Source organism: Hesperophylax consimilis, chromosome 1 (assembly GCF_061612785.1).
Source record: "Hesperophylax consimilis isolate HC1 chromosome 1, BYU_Hcon_1.0, whole genome shotgun sequence".
Classification (NCBI taxonomy): Eukaryota; Metazoa; Arthropoda; class Insecta; order Trichoptera; family Limnephilidae; genus Hesperophylax; species Hesperophylax consimilis.
In genome coordinates, this window is record NC_142836.1 from 22864058 (window position 1) to 22889485 (window position 25428).

A 25428-nucleotide genomic window follows, 5' to 3' on the forward strand; every position below is an offset into this window, starting at 1 on the left:
TGGTGTTTTGAAAAAGTAAGATAGCTGTCAGTGATTCGGAGAACTAAAAGCAGCGTGCACCCAAAAAAAAAAAATTTATTACATATTTTACAGCCGTATTTTTTCGATATTTTTCTCGATTGTTTCATTGTACAAAAGAATCGAAAGATTAATACGATAAAACATTCGACCATCACTAGTCCTGTGTCGTTTTGTTCAACAACCCAACAACAACGCTTTTATCTGTGCTTTTATCTGTGGTGATCTTATGTGAGACCGTTCTGTTTTTGTATTTTTCCGTTTCTAAATTCATATAATCCTGAACGATCGTCCCTTTTCGCATATTTTTTGGAAAAATACAGGATTTGGAATATATATAGTGTAATTTTGTTTACTGCGGTTGGTTTATTTATACAGTTGTTTCTATCGCCGATGAAAGAAATAGTTTGATTCATTCGTTCGACGATTGTTTCGTTGGGTGTAAAAGGAAAATGGCGTGCGCTACCCTGAAGAGGAATTTGGATTGGGAGTCGATGTCTCAAATGCCAGCGAAGAGGAGAAGATGCTCTCCTTTTGCTGCTAGCAGCTCAAATACTAGCCCAGGATATAAAATTGCTGAATCCAGAGTCTCACCGTTTGGGGAACAAAGTTCCGGAAATCCCAAGCTAACTCCAGGTTTGTTTATTTTCTTTATTCTAAAAACAAAGGTCATTAATTCAGTTTAAAATTTTAAAATTATTTTGTATTATATTTGTGTGCCGGTTTAATATAATAGATTTGCTTTTATTATGCTTCATAAAACTAGTTCCATTGTGCAGTTTTTACATCTGGCGTCTTCAACGGTTTTTTTTCTGTGGGTTTCATGAAACTTAGGATAGGTATTTAGTTATGTCGTAATAAATTTAAATAATATTTCTAGTACGCAATTCAACTTCTATTTAGTTTATTTATAATATTTCAGAATGTTGAAAAACTGCTTGGTAATGATTGCCCTTGTTTATTATAAGATGTTTATGTCATTCTATTCGTTAATTTCTGTCACCCAATACTAGTATTATTACTATATTAATTGCGGACGTCTGCACCATAGTAAATATAGATTAATTATTGTTAACTTCAATATACTGAAGTGAGGTTCTTATTATCTTCTCGTCTACCAGTGAAGTTCTAGTCATTATGCAAAATTTTGTGTAGCTTAATTAATTCAATTTCACGGACGACCGTTATTGTACAAAACTGGATTAGAGTAGTTTTGGAAAAAATTCGGTTTATGGGAGTCACTCGAATAACCGAAATTGAACTTGATTTAGACTAATTTAGGGCTGGGGAATCCGAATCTGTAAGAATTAGGTGGGGGTCGGCACTATTAACTGAGTTATAGGGTTTTGAAATTTCGTACGCGATACATAGGAACCATGTTTTATTTATCAATTATGACATAAGAAAATCAAATTAGTGACTATTTATTAGTCTCACATTTCAGAAGTGCCAACCAAAAAATAAAAAGTGTTGCCATATAATAATAATATCAATGCATGGAAAATTCAGAAAATTAAATATCATTTGCCAGATTTGTAGTTTATTATTTAAAATCTTGTAAATATTAAATTTATATATACCTATATAACCTAACCTAACTGTGATTTTCTATAACAAAAAAATGACCCTTTAATAACGCCCACTCGCGTCCCCTTTAGAGTTATATTCCAGTTTTCAAGTAATTTGTGGGCTACGCTAGGTTTGTATAGACTGGTTTGTGATTTGATTCTAATACCTTTTTTCCATGTTATTTCCTGTTACAAAAAATTGCCCCTTTAATAACGCCTGCTCGCGTCCCCTTTAGAGTTACATCCCAGTTTTCAAATAGTTTGTGGGCTACGCTAGGTTTGTATAGACTGGTTTGTGATTTAATTCTAATACCTTTTTCCCATGTTCTTCTGCCTACTCTAACCCAAACTAAAAACCTAACCTATTTTGTAAAAAAATATTATTATTATATGGCAACACTTTTTATTTTTTGGTTGGCACTTCTGAAATGTGAGACAAATAAATCGTCACTAATTTGATTTTCTTATGTCATAATTGATAAATAAACCATGGTTTCTATGTATCGCGTACGAAATTTCAAAACCCTATAACTCAGTTAATAGTGCCGACCCCCACCTAATTCTTACAGATTCGGATTCCCCAGCCCTAAATTAGTCTAAATCAAGTTCAATTTCGGTTATTCGAGTGACTCCCATAAACCGAATTTTACCCGTAGTTTTGGTTAGAGTGAATAGTGGTATGTATTATTTGGCATTTCGCACTAAATAATTAAGTTTTGCTAAATAATTTTGACAGCCTCTGTAGTCGCTGAGTAAGGCTTTTCCACTATGAATCCTGAGGTTGCGGGTTCAAATCTCGGTATGCATAAATTTTATTTTATCAATTTATAACAATATATAATATAGTATATTTGTTTCATACTGTCAATATCGCCCTTGTGAATTACCACCATTTAGAATTGAAACGTTGCTTGAAAAGGCAGTAATTTTTTAAATAAAACCTTTTGATCCACCATATATACTATACAAGTCATCTATCTGCTTTTGGAAAATTTTTAATTTTAGCATTCTAATTTTTAATTACTTAAAATGAAAATTTGCTTTCGTTCTATGGGATGACAGCCATTTAAAATAAACCATTGATTACATTTTCTTATGTTTGTATTCTTGATACTACACGAGTGGCTAGAAAACACGTTATTACCATTTATGCAAAAAAAAAAACACTAAGTAATGGAAGATTCAATCCCAGATCATGCGGGATTTGTTGCATTTAGCACAAAATATGTGTAATTTACCTACTATCATTTTTTTTATGTTCAAACTTATTGTTAATTTGTGTACATAAATTTTAAAGTTAGTCATTTACGGATACATCATATTTATAAACGAAGATGTCATATTTTTGTACATTTTAATTATTGTTAGTGGGTATGTTTTTGTGGAAGGAATTTTGCCATCTTAAGAGGGTATAACCGAACCCAAACGAAATTTGTCATTTTTAATTGGAGTTCTAGACGTGTCGACTCTTCTACCAAGAAAAACAAATTTATTTCGAAGTAAAGGCGCTTTTTATATTTGAAAAAAAAAAAGTGTTATTTTTATTATTATAATAAAGTTATTGTTGTTGTTGTTGTTGTTGTTGTTCGTAACGCAAATCTTACGTTACATCTTCAATTGCTTGTCAATTTACTATAATAATGTTTTTTTTTTTTTTAAATAATAAATATTTAAAATAATATATCAAAAAAACATAATTTATAGTTTGCTGTATTGCAGAATTATCAAGCAAAATATGTATTATCATTCTTTCTATTACAACAAATTTTGTATGAAATAAAATCAGTATTGAGTTATATGACACATTATTTGGTAAATATACAAAAAAATTGGGGCACGGTTAATACCCACTTGTAAAGAAAAACCACAATGAGAAGTAAGAATTTCAGTTTCCCAAAATGGAAAAATAATGCATTTTAGTAGCTACTTGGTAAAAATAATTGCTAAATAATTTGATGCCTTTTCTCCACGCCGTGTTTTGACATAGTAAATTTAAAAAAAAATATTCTAGTTTTTTATTCATTTATGTTTTAATTAAACCCAAACTGACAACCAAAGGACCTAGGGTTGTAGGTTCATATTTTGTTTTAAATAAGAGAAGGAAATAAACTTACCATAAAACTTTTACATAACAATGGCTGGCCGCCAAGTAAAAATTGGTTTTAATTTGAACGAAATAACTATTCAAATGCATGATTTTCCATTTTTGGAAGCTGAAATATTTCTCATTATTATCTAACTACTACAAAGTATTTTTAACCTGTCCGGTGGTGAGTTTCTGGAAAGAAAACGGTCCCGCTGGAGGGAGTTTTTTCAACAATCAAAATATAGAAAAAAATAAATGCCACCTCGTAGAGTATAAAAAAATAATTAAAAAATCCTTAGAAACTAGCACGAAAAAACAAATACTAAGCTATTTAGAAGGAAAAAATAAAAACTATTTTTCAGAAATCGCCAACCATCGAAGTCGCAGCAGATTTTTGTTTTAACTTAATAAAAATCAGATTCTCTTACCACAATTTTAATGATGCCAAGGGGATCAAGGAGGGAAGAACAACTTTTTTCACACACTTACATATACGTATTATTATTGACACTTACACTATTGTATTTTCATTATACAAATTCAACACAGGTACACAATGTATATGCAGTCAATAATTACGATAACAAAAACACTAATCTAATTATTATGTACACTATCTTAGGAATAAAATTGTCTTCACTAACTTATACTGCTTTTTCGTATGGTAGTCTTCGAAACATGGATATACGCAAAATGCAAGATTGAAGTCGGTGCACATATATTTCGTGTCACTTCTTTTTTGAGCTCGAACTGCTGTAAGTCTACACACATGGCGTTGTCGTTGAGTTCGCTTTCCTTGGGCTGCAGTTTCTGGTACAAGACGGAGAAAATGTTTTCCTAAAAGGCGAGTTGGTTGATCCACTACTCTCCTTCCTCCAGATGATGCCGGCCTTGGCGTGTGATATTTTTCGATCATTTGAGACACTAAGTTTTCCCGGAATCCATTAAATGATAAAACCTTTTGCTTTTTCAAACGATGCAAAAAGAAAGCATTTAGTGTTCCAATGTCTATCAATCTGAAGAAAAAATTTTATACCATTTTAGAGACTTCCTGAAACTGCTTGCGAAGCCCAATATGCGGTCCACTTTGTCAACAGCTCCCATATTCTTGGTATAATCTAAAACTACCTCTAGTTTTTATTTTCTCCCGTGGGGAAGTCAATTTTATCAGTAACAATTATTGCATCTGTATGTATGTTACTAAGCATAAGTACATCCCTTTTATCGTGCCATTTCAGCGCCATGAGATTGTTCGAATTCAAAGACTTCATTTCAGTTAGTTGAATCGAATTCATGAATAATGGGCGTAAACTTACCCTGATCCCATTTACGATGATCAACTTTTCTCTTTTTGGATGTTGAACAACTAGGGAGAGTTTCATCCTCATCAGATGTATCAGATTCGTCGGATGAGCTATCCGAATGTATTGGCAAATCATGAAGATCCTCGTAAACATCTTCATCTTCGATTAAAATATCAGCAATGTCTTGTTCATTCAAAGGGTTAACCATTTTTTATAAAAGTAAAATATTTAAATTTAACAAGTTATCAATACGAATCACAAGGTCAAATCACAGTAAAACACTGTCCAAATTATTAATAACCTAAAATAATAAAATGTCAATAATAATAACAGTATAACGAATAATATTTCAAATATTTCACAGCACTCAGATTCACTATTGAATTTTGTTCAAACTGTCAAAAACTGTATTCAAACTGTCAAAAACTGTATTCAAACTTAAACAAACACTGTCGGTACAATATATGTAATAAATATTGACATCCAAACACGTGAGGTAATTTTTAATGCAAGATGATTAGGTTATTCAGTGTAATAACAAACAAAAACCACAAATTTCACTTCACAAAAGACGTCGCTCGCAATAAAAATGTTGTTTACCCCCAACTACCAGACGGTGACGTCACGGAATATTTTAATTGTGAATAACTCCGTTGGTAATGTACCTAAATCGCTAAAAACTTTTGCAAGTTATGACAAATTGTCTCTAGATGGCAGTAACTATCAGTTTTCCGGAAAAAATTCAATAATTAATTAATTTTAGGCGCAACCGTACGGGTACGGTCATACTCCTTACAAGGAATTTTTTTCTCACCGTACCTGTACGGTCATACCACCGGACAGGTTAAAACAAAATGTGCATATTAAGCATGTCCCTATTTTCTGTATATTTACCCTTTATTTGTAGTGCGTAGATACATACATAACACAACACTAATTTTTTTCTTTTTCCCGTGACACAAATTGACGTCAATTTTTTTTTTATCGAGAATAATCAACATTTACATTGGAACCGCACTGTAGACTATGCCAGTTGCGAGCAATAGCTGAAGACAGCGGCCATACGGCGACTAACAGTAGGACAAATACGGTACATCTATCTCATTCTAAAAAATGACCGTTTGCGAGCAGCGTCTTTTGACGAAATCAGAATTCTTGCCCACTGATAATTTGGCCTCAATTTCAACTGTGAAAATTCTACTGCTTTTATTTAATTTTGCTTTATATCTCTGATTTATTGTGATTAATAATTTAAAATTTAACAATTAAAAATTCGTACAGTTCCTATATATGATAAGTCTACTTAGGTAAAATTTTCAATTATAACTTTTTATTTTAAAAAGTTATAATTGAAAAAAAAAATTGTCTGCCAACATTTCACCCAAGTGGACTTATCTTATATAGGAACTATACGACTCAAATAACTGATAACTTTTAATCTAAGTAGTTTTGTAAAATCAGGGTCGAGGTTTAATATGCACACTTTATTTAAGAAACAGTTAGATATCAATGAGAAACAATTATTTCATGAATCAGAAATGTAAAATAATGCATTTTCATAGTTACATGCATCTAATCCTCCCATTACACGTGTCAGTATTTACTGATCAAAATACTGATGGCGGTCATCAGTATTTGGATGCCATTACATGTATCAGTATATTGACATCAGTATCGTTGTGAGAACCCCGCAGAAGACGCTTTGAATGAAATGGATCTGTAAAGAAAAGCCCGTATTGCTATCATTTTGGCGCTCGATACAAAGAAACAAAAAAAAGAAGAATTCCCACATTTGAATTTAACGGATGAAATTTTGCTGTCTGATCCGTCTATAAAAATTATTTTTGTATGCTCGATGAGAATTTCAATAAATTGATGGTTGGTCCATATATTTAATAAAAAAAAACATACAGCAATGAGAGCTTTGATCGCGCCAAGAGAAAAATTAGCTATTACTCAACGTTTTTATGCAATTGGCAGAAGCTTTGAGGATTGGAAGTTTTAGGAGATTCTGTCTCCAGCAGCAATAAGCCAAACAATATTGGAGACAGCTTGATTTCTCTTGAGTATATTTTTGTAGTCCTTGCGAGTCGAGTTCCACAGCAGATCACGTGTTTCATGCGCCTCTATAAATGTCGCTAGGATGTTTTCCTTTCGCAGCGGCGGTGTAGCTGGTGGCGATGAATGCATCGGTGAGCTACGCTCTGCGGACATGGCAGCAGCGTCTTCCATGTCGCATAAGAAATACTGTCATACTGAAGCGCGAGCGAGTATCCCCACCACTTTTCGGCCACGCCTCAATACCAATGTCCATACACGCGACAGTATTATAATACTGAAGCGTGTAAGGCTAAAGAAGGAGGTAGTGTAACACAGCATAATACCATTAAAATATTATATCTATTATTAAAATATTTGATTATAAACTAAACAATTTTTCTGGGTATCATTCGAATGTTATTCCTCTGAACATCTTCCAGTTAAATATCGGTGTAGCAAGGACAGCATTCTGTTACGCCTAAGCTCTAAATAACGGGTTACCAACCTTTGGGTGCCAACTGAAGCACACGTTGGGGTCGCCGCGCCGCCCGAAATTGTAAACAAAAAATAATTCTGTTTAGGTATAAAAAATATGTCAAAGTTAATTATATCTAATATCATGGTTGTGGATCACTTGATTTCTATTAAATCAAGATGACCATACTGATTACACCGGAAGGTACTGTAGAGTATGTGTCTTAAGTTACCCTGAATTAGAAGGTACTGTAGAGTATGTGTCCTAAGTTTCCCTGAATTAGAAGGTACTGTAGAGTATGTGTCCTAAGTTTCCCTGAATTAGAAGGTACTGTAGAGTATGTGTCCTAAGTTTCCCTGAATTAGAAGGTACTGTAGAGTATGTGTCCTAAGTTTCCCTGAATTAGAAGGTACTGTAGAGTATGTGTCCTAAGTTTCCCTGAATTAGGTTTTATCCTACTGATATACAAGAATTTGCTTATTATTTCAGATAATTTTTTTAGTTATAAAATTTTACATTACTAATATAATTTTACAGTACTTTACAACATTGAAACTTAACCCACGAAAAACTTCAAGACTTTTGGCTTCCTTTAAAAATACATATCTATTTATGTTATAAATAACCTGGAAGCTCTGTAAATAAATAAACAAAATCCATTTATCGAGTTGCCCAATTCTAAACACATGCTCTCATATAAACCCTGCAAGAAAAACTAATCAAAATGTGCTAATAATCAGGATATAATGACTGATACTCCTTTGAAAATTTAAATATTTTCAATTTTGGAATGCAGTTGAATGAAAATGATTTTTTAAATGCATAGATAAAATGTTTTCTATGTCAGAGAGGCTACATGCCTACATGTAATTTACATGTAGGCATGTAGACATGTAGTTATTTATATGTATATACATTTTTATTACATGCATGTAATAAACAGTCATATCTGCAGTGTTATTAGCCCAAGTGATTCTGATTTTGTCCTCTATACGGTTTACAAAGCATAAAGGTTAAAATTGCATCGCAAAACATTTGAGCATGGATGATATTAGAACGGCTACAGTGACCTATCCACAATTTATGTTGTAAATAATTGTCTCTGGAGCATGATTGGCGTTCTACTTGTTCATTTATTTTTACTAAAGAAATGTGGGCAAATTTAAATTTTTGTTAATTTTACATGATACTTTTTATGGCTTGAAAATGTATCTTATCAATATTATAATTTTATTTTAGCAAGATTTCTTATGGCATCATATTTGTCATATTAAATGCTTTGACAAGTGTGACTCAATTCATACTGTCCCTATATCTGGAATCAATGCATTACTGAAGTCAAGTGTAAACTAAGATCCCTAGGTATAACTGGGCATATTTTAAGATGGTTCGAAAGCTACCTTCACAAAAGAAAAATATCAGTAAAAATCAATTCACATTTTTCACATCACTTTGAAATCTTCACCGGAGTCCCACAGGGGTCACATCTGGGCCCAGTGTTATTTTCCTTGTTTATAAACGACATAACTTCCATCTTCGATGGAGTTATGATACTTTTATTTGCGGACGATTTAAAAATTTACAAAACAATAACTAATCATAATGACTAGCGTATTGCAATCAAATCTTGTGAGGCTACAAGAGTGGTGCACCCTTAATGAACTGTTTCTCAACATTGAAAAATGTCAATCAATAACTTTTACCCGAATCAAAAATCCCATTAAATATCAATATAGCATCAACAACAATGTCCTAAAAAGAGTCGAACAAATTAAGGACCTTGGTATATTATTTGACAGTAAATTAACTTTTGTTCCTCATATAAATGAAATAACCAACAAGGCCATGAAATGCCTGGGGTTCATTCTGAGGACGATAAAAGAATTTAAAACAATTAATTCCTTCAAATTGCTTTATACTGGGTTGGTAAGAAGTAATTTGGAGTACAACTCAACAATCTGGGCTCCATTTTATAAGACTCATCAGCAAAAAATCGAAAGAGTACAACATAAGTTTCTAAGGTTTATTAATTACAAACTTGGAATACCAATCGAAGAACTTAATTATACATGTCTAATGGAATTACTAAACCTAAGCGATTTAACTACAAGACGCACAGTGAGTGACTTAGTTTGCCTTTTCAATATATCAAATGGCAACCTGGACGCCCTCGATTTAACGAGCTTAATTAATTTGCGTATACCTACCCGTGATACCCGTTTAAATGCTCTATATTTTGTTACCAAATCTACCAATAATTACTTTGTAAACTCTCCAATTCAAAGGCTTCATACACTTGGAAACAAATATAGTTCAATCGATGTCTATCATTTCCAATCGATTTCCAAATTTAAAACCAAAATATTAGAACTTTTAAATTAAAACAATAAACATCTAGCTATTGCACTTCTTATTGAATTATTTTCTCAAGATTGACAAAACAGGCTTATACCTACAAACTATTATGTTTAGATTTGCTTTGTGCTTGGTTTTATATGTCTAAAGGTGAATGTTATATTATTGCTTTACTATTCTATATCTATAATCTTCACAATTTTTTTTTATATGAACTATGTAAAATGGCTGACCGATCGCCCTCGATTTAGCAGGCCACTACAACCAGTCAAACGCAGTATATTTGCTAACAATACTACCAATAATTATTTCGTTAGCTTTCTAACTCAAAGGCCTCACACACTATGTGTCGTATTGTATCATGTTACTGCTGCCACTACCTAGCATTTACATATAAACTTTACATTATTTATTAACTAATTTAAGTCTGTATAACTTAGGAGTAGGAATATTCCTATTTTTGTACTATTTACTTGCTGTTATAATATGAAAAATGGATATGGTTATATGTATTTTTACTATTACTTTTGTGAACTTGCAATCTTCAGAATATTACTTTTTTATGAACTATGTATGTAAAAGCCCAATGGCCGTATAAATAAATAAATTAAATTAATATCTGTAAGCACAGTAAACTTTATATTTGCAATAATAATTTAGTCGGAATAATAATCATTGTGTTTGTTGTGTCTTTGCAGAGCGCATGGCACAGGAGATCTGCGACGAGATCAAGCGTCTGCAGCACCGCCGCCAGCTGAAGCTGAGCAGTGTGGCGGCTACCGGAGCCCCACGCCAGCCGCAGCAGGTGGACAGCGACGGCTCCTCCAGCGGCTCCGAGGCTGACTCTCCACACCATCCGCACTCTCGAGCTCTATTCACTTTCAAGCAGGTCAGTACTTCATATACTCGTCACTTTTTACTTTTACATACCTCAATTCTTATACCCGCCCAATAGCTGTTACATCGGTCATACCTGAACCTGTAGTAATAAAACTTCCCCTTTCAAAAAGGTTCTAAAACCAATAGGATAATTTGTTCATGTTCTGTTGCCACATTTAAAATGCTTGGGTGACTGTTGTATGCTGCTCATATTATTATTTTTTATTTGAATACTGCACAAGAGTCCCAAATGCTCCCAATCATCAGGAGCCAGTTGAGACTATGGAATCCTCAATTGGGGTATGTTGTGAGACTGAAGGTTGTGGGGGGAGGGAAGAGGGAGATGAGCAGAGGAAGGTGGGATAGTTCCTGGTTGTTCAGATCTGGCCACTAAAACACGGTGGTGAATGGTGATCTTAAACCAGGGCGATACTGAGAGTATCTTCCCCTCTGGAACGTGCAGCAAACGTACTATATATTATTTTTTAATTAATAAATTGTGAAATAATACAAATAAAATATACTTGCTAGTCGAGACCACGACCACAGAGTCTGTGAAAGAAATATGTATGTAGATGAATAAATTATGGCCTAAAGATTGTTAATAATGCTTGAGATTGTTTTGTAGGTTCGTGTGATCTGCGAGCGCATGCTCCGTGAGCAAGAGGCCGCGCTGCGCGCTGAGTACGAGGCGACCTTAAGCACGCAGCTGGCTGAACAGTACGAGGCCTTTGTGCGATTCAACCTGGACCAGGTGCAACGGCGCCATCACTCCCAACAGGACCTCACTTGTGAGTGTAGCATCTGGCATTACCAGTTATAAAGTACTAGTTACTTTACTCTATACTCACTGTGTTTGTTTGCTTGTCTGTTACAGATCTCTCATAATAAGTGGCGAGTGGATGGCGGTGTGTGCGTGTGAGGGAACCAGACGGAGACGGAGTCCGCCGCGCAACTGTACAACTGCCTCTCATCATGCAGCCGCTTTGCGAGTCATTACTTATTCCCATTAGTTATAAAGTGAATGCAAATGTGTGAGTGTATATATTTATATTAATCGGAGTGCTGAGGGCAAATGCCACGCAGAATTTTATTATCGCTTCATATTTACGAATTCAGAACAACACCTTTATTGAATTTATGGTGCAAGTTTTTCTCTTCACTTATAATCGTCCCACCGATGTGAATAAAGTAGCTTCTTTTATTGTTTCATACGTTTTCCATAAGTGCTGACAGTGAACTTGTACAGTGCTGATTGTTCGTTTTATTAAACTTATTAAATTTAAAGGTATCCAATAGTTTTAGGTTGCCAATTATTACACGGTTTTTATTTGGTATACTAACGGCTTTTTCATGTACCTACACTGCTGCGCGAATAATGTGCGCCTCTAGCGCTACACGCATATATGTATGCCTTCCCCTGTTTCTCCCTGCCAAACATGTTTCTTTACTTAGTCAGCATTTTGTGCCTTCTCCGAATTGGCTAATTTGTTCCACGAGGATTTAATTATTTTGTATCGATAATATTATTAACCTTGCACAGTATGCTACTTTAGTTACTACTTCAGTCATTTCATTCTAAAAGCATTGTAAATTGAATGTTGATAGTGATGTGAATGTTTTACAATTTTTAACCAAAGGATTTTTCAAGTAATAAATCTCTACTCAAATAAAATAAAATATTGTATAAGTTTACATAATCTTGGCTTTGTAATCGATTTCCTGAAAATTTTTCGAAATTGAGTTTTTATTTATTTTAATTTTGCACTAAACTTTACAAACTAGAATCTTCAATACATATATTTCGATTTTTATTTAAAAATAATCTACTTAACGAGGCCTATTTACAAGAGTATATTTTAGCCTGCAGTAGTATTTTTTGTAAACTTTTCTTCACCGCTTCACGTCTGACGTGCCTGGACTGTGTTAAAATGCAATTTCATTTAGAAGGCAGTCAACATAATATCAACTGTGGCACTCTGCACTTGAAGACTAATAAAACACTCCTTTGGAACAGTGTAAGGTTGGCAGCAATTATCTGTGAGGTTGAACAATTTTGCATAATAACCTGAATTAAAGTGGTAAACGTGGATCTTATAAGAATAGCTCGTTCTCCTGAAACATTATTTATTTGTGAGGAATCTATTAGTTTAACCCGCCCCACCCGAAATTATTTTGACCGAAACTGACCACAGCAACTAATTGTTGTGCGAACTTGTCCCGAATTTATTTTTTGGTAATTAAAATGACAACTTTTTGTTTTTGTATTTATTTAATACAAATTTATTTTTTAATAAAAACAAATGAAATTAATTTTTTTATTTTAACAATAAATGTTGCGAGAGACTTAAATTATGGCGGCTCGGAGGGAAGACCATCTAAGATAGCCGCCCTAAATAGTGTCAGCTCGGAGGGAATGGGTTAATGAGGGATATGAGATGGGTATGGGATAGGAATAGTAGTAGATGATGTCCAGTTTGAGCTGTTAACTGAAAAACCAAAACACCTGACTGTTTGTTATGTTATTAAAGCCCTATATAAATAATAAGTAATGCCACTCCAATGCCAGCGTGTTGACTGCCAATGAATACTTATACTACATTTAGAATAATACATAAATGAGACAAATCTGTAAACGGCATCCTTATTTCTGCCATGGCCAGGAGCAGCCAGCCGCCTGTCTTTCTATCAAATGTTGGTAAAAATCAGTGGCGGCCGGTGGTCAAAATATATGGGGGTTCACCGGATTACAACATTAAGGACGGGTTGTTTCGGAGAATCTGAACAATTCATCAAATTTCAACGTTCATTTTCAAGTTCTGTGAAAGATTTTTTCAAGTTCTGTTTTTATTTCAGTCTTGTCAAGCAACTAGCCTACAATGATATAAAAACAGAACTTGAATAAGTCTCTCACAGAACCCGAAAATGAACGTTGAAATTTGATGAATTGTTCAAATTCTCCGAAACAACCCGTCCTAAGTCATAAAATAAATTAAATAAAGGTACGTACCTATTTATAAAGAAGTTCTATTCTCTGCTCCTTTTGTTTAGCGAAGACCTCTATCAATGCTTAACACTGATAGTGCGATCAGTCTGTCCTGGCTCAACGTGTTTAAAAAAGATTTTATCCTTTTTAACGTTGAGAAACATCTTTAGCTTTCAACTGAGGTCATTCCAAAGGTCATGAATGGTGCACAAAAGTTTTAGTAATTTCACAGTCTCGGGAAAGTCTTCTAATAAACAAGTAGGTACTATAAAAAAATTGTAAAATTGATAAAGCGCCGTTAGCTTTTGAAAAATCGTCGCGGGCGTAAATTGCACAGAGTTCACTTTTACTGAACTTTATTTAGGAAGTCATACGTTTTAAACGTCACATTGAAATCATGTTCTGGGAAATTTGACCTGTATCGATTTTTATTAAATAGCTCATTATGGTGTTTAACTTAGGCACGGTAGCCTGAATTCAATTGCATTCTGATGTCAACTTTTCCTAAAACCTTTAAGCTCAAAACTTTTTGTAAATGTAAATGACAAGAATTATGTTTTTAGATTTTTTAAGAAAGGTGAGTTACATCAGTAACACCGCTGATTGTCCAAACTGAATCAACATCGTAAATTAAACACGTAAAACAAAATAAACTATTCAATTGATCACATGCACAGAGCTACGAAGCTTTGTTATACATTGTTTTGTCAAATGATCGCGTAAACTTCTTCGATCCAGATTTTCACTCTTGTTTTATTATCAGTTCAGATTTTAGGTGGACCGGCATTTTTTATTATCACTTTGTTTTCAAAACTCGACCTATTGTTCTTAATGTATTTCACATTCTTAATTTATACTTTGAACAAACACAAAAGTAATCATAAATTAGTATAACCTGCAATTGATATACCTTATTAATAATTGATATACAAGATCGATATAACCTGCAATTAAACTTAAAAACTTTCGCAGAGTAAGAATTTTTTTAATTCAACAGACCGTGCCCGGCAACGGCGAGTACCTACTGACTAAACTGATAATAAGTAATCTGACCATCACTCATCTCTTAATGACAAATTTTATCTTAAATGCTTGTATCGAAGAAGCGAAACATTCCCTGAAAATAGCAGATGGTAAATTGAAACCACGATATCGACAATAACATTAAACATACGCGTTTTAATTTAACTTTCTACTGAATAAACCGTTCCTTCTGATGTGGTGGTAAAACCCCGAACGCCGTCCAAGATATGGTATTATTTGCAAAGAATAGTATGAACTGGTATGTACCCACGCTTTCGACTGTTCCACAGAATATGCGACAAAGCAGTTAAATTTTGGATCGCAATCGAAAACGAACTGCTACGAACATAGGAACAAGTCAAAGTCGGTCTGCAAGTTAAGTGCGCTTAATAAGTAGGTACCTTTTGAATGAGATATTATAACCGAACCGAGTTTCGTATTGTGATTAGTCATGTCGGAAATCTTTTTGGTTGTTCGGCGCTCGGGAGCACATATTAGCTGGCCGCCACTGGTAAAAATATCATTAGAACTTGGAATTGAATTATAATATTCCACGTAGAATAATATATTTTTGGACTTCAGAATAAAACCATTTTATAAAATGTAAGAGCTTTGTGGAAATTCCATCCTTATTTCTTTATTTATTTTAAATTTTATCCAACTATTTAAAGTGTCGATTAGAATTATACAAAATATAAACAATGAGTATTTGATACATACAATTATTTATGTAGGATTTGATGCGTATGTATTTTACATTTATTACATCTTATTTTTGATTTCATCATACATATTTATATAATTTTATTTCCCATAAATTTAAATGAAAAGGGAATAAAACCAGTATCTTCAATAACTAAGCCAATTTGTTGTCGAAGTCCTTATTTGTGAACTGTTCAATTGCTCACACTGGATTTTATTTATTCCTGGACACAATGTATTGTATTTTACATCAGCATCCAGACTGACCAATAAATAAGGCTTTTAGAATGAATACATGGCTTACTGTGAAATTTTATTTACTTTCATCATTTATTTGTTATGCATTCAAATTGTCAATGGGAACCATTGTTTATATAATTCAGCTAGTAAACATGTTATCTATATTATGTTCATTAAAATGATTATTTAGGTATATTTTTAAGGGGAGTTAATGTAGCCATTTGGTTTTAGGTTAGTAGACACAGTGTGGGCAAATTGGATTAACTTTATGTAACATGGAGATCTCAAACAAAACAATTTTCAGAATTGATTATTTAGGCTCTAAATATAAATACATATTGTAATTTACTGGAAACCAAAATCAAATGATTACGCAATTCCTGCATGGGTCAGCTGTACTGACTTTTATTAGAACTGATTGTTGACACGATTCTAATAAAATATTGTACAATTTGCCATTTTTCGCTCAATTGATATTGATGTAACGAATAATATAGAATCCTTATGTATTCTTTTTGAAGGGTTTGTTTGGAAAGAAGAAGTTAAGAAAGCAGTCTGATTGGTGTATATTGAATAAAATGTTGCCCATAAAGGCCTTTATCAAAAGATGTCTCTAAAATTGTTTTTCACTATATTGTGCAACATTTAAAATGATATTGCACAACTTGTGTAGATTGGGAGGAACATTTTACGTTTCTAAGTGTGAAATTATTTAAATTGTAAGCTTTTTACTTGATATTCAAAATCATTCTTCTTTTGCCTGAAGATGCGACAATTGTTCCACAGCGATACATACATAAGACTTGTTATACTGACCTTGAACAATACTGATCTTCAATGACTGTCTATGTTAAGGATTTGTTTAAGTTATAAAGAATTAAGATATTTCATTTTCTTTTTAAGATTAGATTATTTGGCTGTCTGTTTTTAACATGTGAAAAGATGCAACAAAATTATAGTTATTCATGACCTGATCTGGTAGTACATCTATGGTTTTGTTAAGTTTTGTTAAACCACTGATAGTTCATTTTTATTTTCTCTTTGTTTGCTTCAAATGTATGACACCAAACATTTAAGGTAACATAATGTAACATTAAATAAATAAATTAATTTAATAAATGCTGTTTTATTTTTAATGTAAACTGAACTCGGAGAGGTAAGTTTTATCCAGGGGTTCCCGATTTTTAAAATACCTTTGCCTCCTGCGCTTCTAAGTAATAAGCTATCACATCCCATTAAAGAGACAGAGTTAAGATGGGTAATCAATCAAACATACTAATTTTAGTCATCTGTGATGTGCGTTATTCCTGTGTGAAATTATTGGATTTCAATGAACTCACTTGAATTTAAGTGTCATTTTCAAAACTACTAAAAAAGTAGAAAAATGATAAAGTTTGTAGGTACCTATCTACATAAAATAGGGGGGGGGGGACAAGGAGTCTATTTTGAATATGATTTTTGTGCAAAAGAATTCACTTAAGGTGACACAATACCCTGATAACGGGGATTTGCCCCGACGCTCACATTTTAATTATTTGTGATGTACGTATTACTAAAATCTTAAATGTTTCTAGAGGGATTCTCAGGGATGCAAGTTATTTATATATAAGATTAATAAAAATAGGACCTTACCATTAAATATCTTATGTAAAACGGTTTGCCAATTTTATAAAACGTTTTTCAACTATAAGATGAGCGGGAAGCACCAAATTTTATATTTGTAAACGATGAATTAGTAACTTCCCGTGGAATCTCTCTAGAAAAATTAGCAATTTTATTAATGTATCCATAAGAATGAATTAAAATATAACACTCGGAAATATCAAAGATCTGTTCCGATAAAGAAAATTCGCCGTACGTTACTCCAACACTCTGCACGTAACTGAATTCGTGTGCAGGTCCCCAAGCACTTACAGCGTTATTCTTTAGTAACGGCCACAGCTTAAGCCGGAAAGGTCGTCTGACTCCCGGCCGGTATGTCCAGTAATTTCTATTACGTATTTTTTTATTTAATCAAACGATTACTTTTAAAGTTATTAGTGAAATTTTCTGTTTTTTATAATTTGACCTCTTCCACAAGTGAGTAAAGGTTTTTTGTATGTTTCACCAATAAAAAAGAAAACATTATATTTTAAACATAATTTGAACTTAAAAAGTGCACGGTGGTTAAGTTTCAGAAAATATTTGGACATAGTAAAAAAAATATGAAAACAGTTTATTTTGTAGATTTTTTAAAATTCTTAAGTTTCTTTATTTTAATAGTTAAATATTACATTAAATATTATTTTCAATTAAAAATTCCGCTGTTATGTGTGATTGTTATTTGTAATTGGGGCGCCTAAAAATGATTATATAGTAGAACTTTTTTTCATGTAAAAAGTATTTCAAATATAATAATTATAAATAATGTACATTTTTTTCTTTTTACACAAAAATTAAATTTATTTGGCTTTCAGTCACGCCAATTTTTGGGCACAGAAAAATTGGAAATGAATGTGAAGTATTCAGACATGCCATAAATACCTTTCTATACCTAATATAAGATTTTAACATAAAATTGCTTTAGTTTAAATTGCAAACAGATTTTTCAAGAATTCCCAGGGTCTGCCCTAGTATAAGATATTACAAAAAGTTGCTGGTATAAAATTTACAATAAAGTTTTTAATAAAGTTTTTAATAAAGTACCTTAAGTCATTAGAATATTAAAAAGGGTTATTTATCTTTTAAATTGTACAATCGTGTAGATTGTACAATTATTTATTGTAGATAGAATTGTAGAATTATCTCCCCAAGTTACTGCATTTACTTTCGTTAAAATGATATTCAAAATTAAGGGAAAATTAAACCGATTTATAATAAATCTATATATACGTATGTTTCAGTTAAATATGGGAAAACAGAAGACAAAATGAGTTTTATCCCGAACAAAATGATAGCACCAAGGAAAATGTTAAAGGAAACGGAATGGAGAAATATTTTTTCCACTTCAAAAGAAAAACAAAGCATTGGACGGTGAAGGTTTTTTGATATCAAAATACTTATATAAAATTTTACCCATTAAATCCCACCTATTTATTGTAAATTCCTCTCGTCATACAATGAGTTATGTAACTCATCGGGATTGCTCTAGTATGAAATAAAAAATAATTAAATATAAAATCTGAGATGTAAAAAAACTCTAATGTACAAACTATTTTCTATGTAAAAGTTTTATTAGTAAAAATTTTATATTTTTTTATTTTTGTACTGTTTCTTTTTGTACCTGTTTATTTTTGTACTTATTAACACCCACCTATGTATTATAAGTTCCTCCCGTCCTACAATGAGTTTTTTAACTCATCGGGATTGTTTTATCAAGAAAAAAAATAATAACCAAAAAAGGATTTGTGATTTATTATTATTTGGGATGCCTTACATACTGCAGATGATTATATACTGTACTTAGATACCACGATTTTCAAAACACCATGCAAATTATGCAATTCAATAACTGATGCCAACAATAATGAAAATTATTACTATGATTTTAAATTTATAAAACTTGTCCGTGTGAAATCAAACCATGTCACACTGTGCGACATTTTGACCGACGCGGGGCGTAAACGAAATGTTTTGGGCTATAGCCGCGCCCACTAGAAACGCCCATAACTGATATTATTTTGACGTCTTATTTCGTCTTAAGGTGATGCACTATGTCGTGTAATATTTTGAATCGAGCCACCATCAATAACACTCATTACGTAGATGGCCAGCTGTTTTGATTTAGGCAATAAAAAAACATAGCCAAAAATTGTCTTTTATTTTATTTTGTGGATGTTCAGGCATAAATATTAAAATGTTTTCCGATCATTTTATAAATAACTTAATTTGTCACATTATACAATACAACCATAACCGAAAATGGGTTCGTAAGTAGGAAATTTTAAATAAAGCAGTTTTCATAGGCCTTATAAATTATTTTTTTCTGGGCTTATAAAAGACCAAGATGATATTATTTTATGATATTATATTTTAAAGGCCAAGATGTATTATACTCGCGGTATTTATTTAAAGCATCTGAAACATTTCTAGGCGACCAAATTTTCAAACCAAAAACACATGATTTAGCATAACTACGTAGTGCATCGCCTTAAGAGGTACGGTAGTCTGCCTTTTTCGTACAAAGCTTAATTTTGGATTTGAGGCCAAAATACCCACGGGCACATTTTAAAAGCCATAAACCTACTGGAAAACAGTAAACCTCATAAAATTTTCTTTAATTTTATTAGCCACTGGACCTTATTTGGCCAATTTGAAAACGATGGCAATTTGAGAGATATTTTAAAACATTTATTGGAACCTTCGATTAATTATAAACTTCGTATCTCCTCTGACTTAGTTGTTATCGACACCTACTGTTACCTAATACTGAAATTATTGAAATATTTTTTCTTACGAATCATTGATCATGTTTATAAATATTAAAAAAATCATGGTAGAATTTAAATTTATAGTAGGGCTTATCAACTAGGCCATTGGTCGGCAAAGTGCGGCTCCGGAGCCGCATGCGGCTCTTTGGCTCCTTGAGTGCGGCTCTGGCACTAATATCCATGGGTAGCAGGTTTCAGGAGTTTAAAAACAGCAGAACAACCTTAGCATTCGTCAAAAATCTTCTTAATGCTACGATAACTGAGTTGAAATTTTCCCCTTTTGGCATTGACAAAAGAGACATGGAGCTCTAAATTTCAACGTCTTTGTATTGATTTGGAAATATTGAAGAAGAACAAATGTGATCTTAGTTCACAACACAAGTGGTCTGCTTTGAAAGATCTGGAGAAGGAAGACATGATCATTTTCGACGTCTACAGGGTGCGCCAGAAAAACTTACTTATTTGAAAGTTCAATAAAAACAAAAGCACTGTAGTTATTGTTGTAATTCTTTTTTTATTTGAAAATGCAATGTACCAAGTTTTTTTTCATACTGTTTTAAAAATTACATCTTTTAAATGGCGACCCTCATCGCGCATACACTGGTTTAGTCGTTTTTTGAAGTTTTCGTCCGCTCTTCTCAGCATATCAATCGGAATATTGGCAATAGCATCAGGAATGTTGTTCTTCAGGTGATCTATGGTCCGTGGTCGATCGACATAAACAAGGGATTTCAAATAACCCCATAAAAAAAATCACATGGAGTCAAATCCGGAGAGCGCGCCGGCCATGGGAGATCATCTCGGAGAGAGATGAGGCGGTTGGGGAAATGTTGTCGCAGCAAATTCATGCCCGCTGCTCTCTAGACCACAGCATAATGGCAACTGACGAGAATGGGAAATAAACTTGGGGACGTCCTCCTCCAGATGCGCCCCCTCCCGCCCCTCTACTTGCCCAACTCAACGGTCGGGAATTTTTTCAAATAAGTAAGTTTCTCTGGCGCACCCTGTACAATAGTATTCCTGACTCTTACGATGAGCTGAAAAAACTGGCGTTTGCTGTTCTTTCCCTTTTTTGTTCTACATATTTTTTTTATTTTTTTATTGAAACATATAAACAAGGTTACAATTTTTTAACAATATAAACACCAATATTTCAATCATTCTCCTAATAAAGCAGCTGCTTGTGTTTAGGAGAGGACAACAAAAATATTTTTACATTTGTTTAAATTAAACAAAAAATATTAGAAATAAAACAATAAAAGTAATAAAAATATAGGTTAGTTAATATGATTCAAAGAATTGAAAAGGCAAAAACATATTTCTTAACAATAAGTAAAGTTATGAGGTGGTACAAGAGTATTTTAATTTAATTTTTTTTTTTATACAGGGTGTATCGGCACTAACCCGACAAACTTTAACCAGCTATTCCTTAGCACATTTGGAGTAAAAAATGTTATGTACACTTTGCTGTCCGGTAACATTTTTTTTCTTTTAAAAACAAAAAATAAATAAAATTTCCACACTCCGCTACTGCCCACAGTATAGGGGTAAAATAATTGGCAACGCCGCGCTACTGTCATCTCTTTCACACATATTCTGTCTCAAGTCCCGTGTGGTTCCCGCCACCCTGTCTCGTATCAGTGGTCAGTGCTGTTTTGGGAGTTCGCATGTCATCAAGTTTCTAGTTTCGTTTTTGTTTTGTTATCTAAGTTTTTACTGTTGAAATATGCCCCTCAATTATCCACCTGCCGAGCAAGCAGATATTGTTTTTGTTTATGGATTTTGCAATGGAAATTCACGAGCAGCCGTAAGGGAGTATCGCATGAGGTTTCCTGGAAGACGCGTCCCACACCATGCTACCTTTGTCCAGGTTTGTACCCTATCAATTGTTTATTGAAACTATTTACATTCATTGATAATGCCAAAAAGCGCTTTTGAAATTTAAACTGGGAACATTAAAAACATAACAAGGGGCCACCAACTTTAAAAATGTAAATTGTACTTTAGGTGATTTGTGTTCAGTGGTCACTAAACGGCGTTTTAAAAAGTTAATTAATTTTAATCTCTAATAAATGCATCATTCACTGCAATTGAATTCACTCCCTTTCTCACCATGGGATTATTTAAATTACTTGAATTCAATTTCACCCCTGTGAATCCAAGATATCAACCGTACCTAGTTAAGAAAATTATAATTTAAAACACTTTGTTATACATTTTACTATAAAAAAATGAAATAAATGAAGAGAAAACGTAAGTTTTCTGATATGTGCCTAAAATAAGTGTTCTTTAAAAATAAAATGAGTGAAAAAGCCCGCGATTGTTTATTTGACATTATTACTGAGCTGAATAATAAAAGCAGTTGTTATTTGTTGTTTTGTTTCAGATGTATCAACAATAGGCCTCTTGCATCCCATTTTTTTATTTTATTTTCCGGTTTAGGCAAATATTCTAAGACATTCTGTATTTTTTTTTTTTTTTTAATCGTATTTTTGAAACCATGGCGATTTTTTGAAAATTTTAATCCGAAAAATCGGACCATTTTTTCATAAACCGGAAAGACGGAACATAATTTATGGGTGCGAAAACAAAATAATTACATAGCCCAAAAACATTTAAAAAAAAAACGACGCATTTCACACGAATGGCAGAGGAGAATAACGAGGCATACCAAAAATATTACATCTCATAAATATTTTTTTCCTTGAACCTTCTTATTGATCATTAATCCTTATTAATTTATTTAAAGTTTTATTCCAGCAGTACTGGGAGGATATTGCAATCTCAGTCTGCCATATTAAATGAGATGACATATAATATAAATATACTTATACACAATATTATAGGATTGATGAATATATACGATTATAATGTTCAGTCACTTAATCCAAATATTTTACAATAAAACCTAATGTACATAAAATTAAATGAATTAAAGGGGAAGGTTTATCAACAATATGAAATATATAAACAAGTATAAAGAAGGTTCTCATAAAATATATTTAGTTGGTCGAAGTACCTATATATTCTATATGTACCAAGGTTGGTTTTTGTTTTTGCAATGAGACTATTTTTAACAGCTGCACATTCTAGTTATATAACATATAACTTGATATTGTACCTCTTGTTTGATACTATCCAAATGTTGCGATTTAAATTATTCTTGTACTCATAAACTCATAATAATATATTATTAAATTTGATTTTGTTAAAATCAGGACCATCACCATTATACTTCTAAGACAGCCGCCACGGAAGGATAATCTGTACGATTTTCACATCATAACATCTGTCACTTCTGAATAATATCTGTCATGTCAAAACGAAGTACTTCCAATTCTAACGCTGCGTTTTGTTACTGTTTTGTTATTTAATTAAACATGGATTCGTGTAGTAACCGTAGGATCCGAGATCGTAAAAATAATTATAAATATTGTATGGTTCCTTTGTGCCCAAATACTTCGGCGACTACTAAGGAAAAAAGATTTTTCGTTGTACCGCGAATTTCAGCAATTAGAAAACAATGGTGTATTGCAATTCATAGGTCCAGTCAATTGGGTGAACTGTCAAATAAAACCGTACGATATGTCTGTGAAGATCATTTTAATGTAAGTATATTTTTTACAATATTATTGTTTGAACACAATATTTAAAAAATACATATTTTTCTTTGTTGCATGCTTCACGAATAGTTTGCTGTACAGTACAGTAGGTTGAGTAGGTGGGTCTATTACCTAGTGACAACAAGCCTACACACATTACAATATTGTTACACTTTTGCAGGCTATTCTCAAATGAAGATACTTATTATATTTGCATTGTTAAGTTTGTATTGAATAAATACAATGTCTCTTGATAAGTTGTATTTTTATTTTCAGTTAAGCGTGGATGCTCGGAAATGGCCCCAACATCTAAGTAAAAGGGTGCTTTTAAAAAAAGGAACCATTCCTCATAAATTTGAATGTCAAATTGGAGCTGATGGGCGAGATCTACTCAATGTGGTGGATCAGCATCCAAGCTCATCTAAAGGCGGTGAAGTGTTTGTTGCAAGTCTCGAGCCAATGTCTCCTTGCCTGTCTGATGTGGATGAGTCTGTGCCACAACAGATCATCAATCAACCTCAAGACTACGTTGAACTGGAAGTGTCGTTTCCTCTCGAGAAGCCTCAATGCTCTGGACTCCAAATACTTCAACAACATGTGGATGGACCACAAGATACATCAAGCTCCGAAGAAAACTTTCACATGTTGATAGTTGAGAACGCAACTGATTCGAAAGCCATTCAATGCAATTTGAAAAAGAAATTCAAAAGTAAATTGACAAATACAGGAAAAGAACACAGTAGGGGTCCAATCGAGTGTTTAACTACTCGTGACGTAAGTACTTCTCCTGTGAAGCATAATAAAAATACCAAGAATGTACAACTAAAGCATGTCACTCTTCAGCCAGACAGTTCTGCCTCGGAATCGGCATCTGGTTCAGAATACTCCCAACAAGCTACGTCAGATTCGTACGTTGATAGTAGTTCAAATAGTGATTTCAAAAGTCTGTCATTGAAATTAACTCTGCAGCATATTGAAAACAAACCAAAGCTGTATTTAGGAATCCTTAAAGATTTTTATTGGATTGTTAAAACCCTAGCACTCCTTGAAAATATAAACATTTTAAATGTTTTAATCGTTTTAAAAAAAATTAAATTAAACTCTAGTTTCAGCATTTTAGGTGATGAATTTGGCCTTTCTGAGGCTCAAGCTTCAAGAATCTTTAAGCAAAGTTTACCGAAGTTATCTCGTCATCTTGCAGAACTGGTATTTTGGCCTAAGTCAGAAGCAATAGAAGCCTTACTACCAATTCCATTCAGAGCAAGATACAAACATGTCGTATCAATCATAGACTGTTTTGAAATTCAGATAGAGAAGCCATCAAATCCACTGCAGCAGGCACTAACTTGGTCAGAATATAAAAAATGCAATACACTCAAGTACCTAATATCAATCACTCCTGATGGCTTTATTAACTTCATTTCAAAGGGCTTTGGTGGACGTACTACAGATATGATGATTGTGGAAAAGTGCGGCTTCTTGGACAACTTGTCTGAAGGCATGTCGGTAATGGCAGATAGAGGTTTTAAGCAACTAGCTACTATTTTAGAAGGCAAACATTGTCAACTTGTGCGTCCACCAAGTGTTGTTACAGGTGTAAATAGCACTAAAAGAGAGGTGAAGTTATCCAAGCAAATAGCAGCCCTGCGTATACACGTTGAACGTGTAATAAGCCGGCTCAGAGAGTATAATATTCTAAAGCCACATTCTTGTATAGACTTCCATTTGACTCAACAAGTTG

The 25428-nt window shown here is 33.0% G+C and overlaps 1 protein-coding gene across 1 annotated transcript; it reads left to right on the forward strand.

Annotated features, from left to right (window-relative positions):
- Positions 1-239: 239 nt before the first annotated feature.
- LOC149426463 (akirin-like) lies at positions 240-13425 on the forward strand. The gene is made up of 4 exons (XM_089631067.1): positions 240-654; positions 10545-10735; positions 11354-11516; positions 11603-13425. Exons 1-4 carry the CDS (start codon positions 471-473, stop codon positions 11611-11613), a joined length of 549 nt encoding a protein of 182 aa, XP_089487193.1. The 5' UTR covers positions 240-470; the 3' UTR covers positions 11614-13425.
- The last annotated feature ends 12003 nt before the right edge of the window (positions 13426-25428 follow it).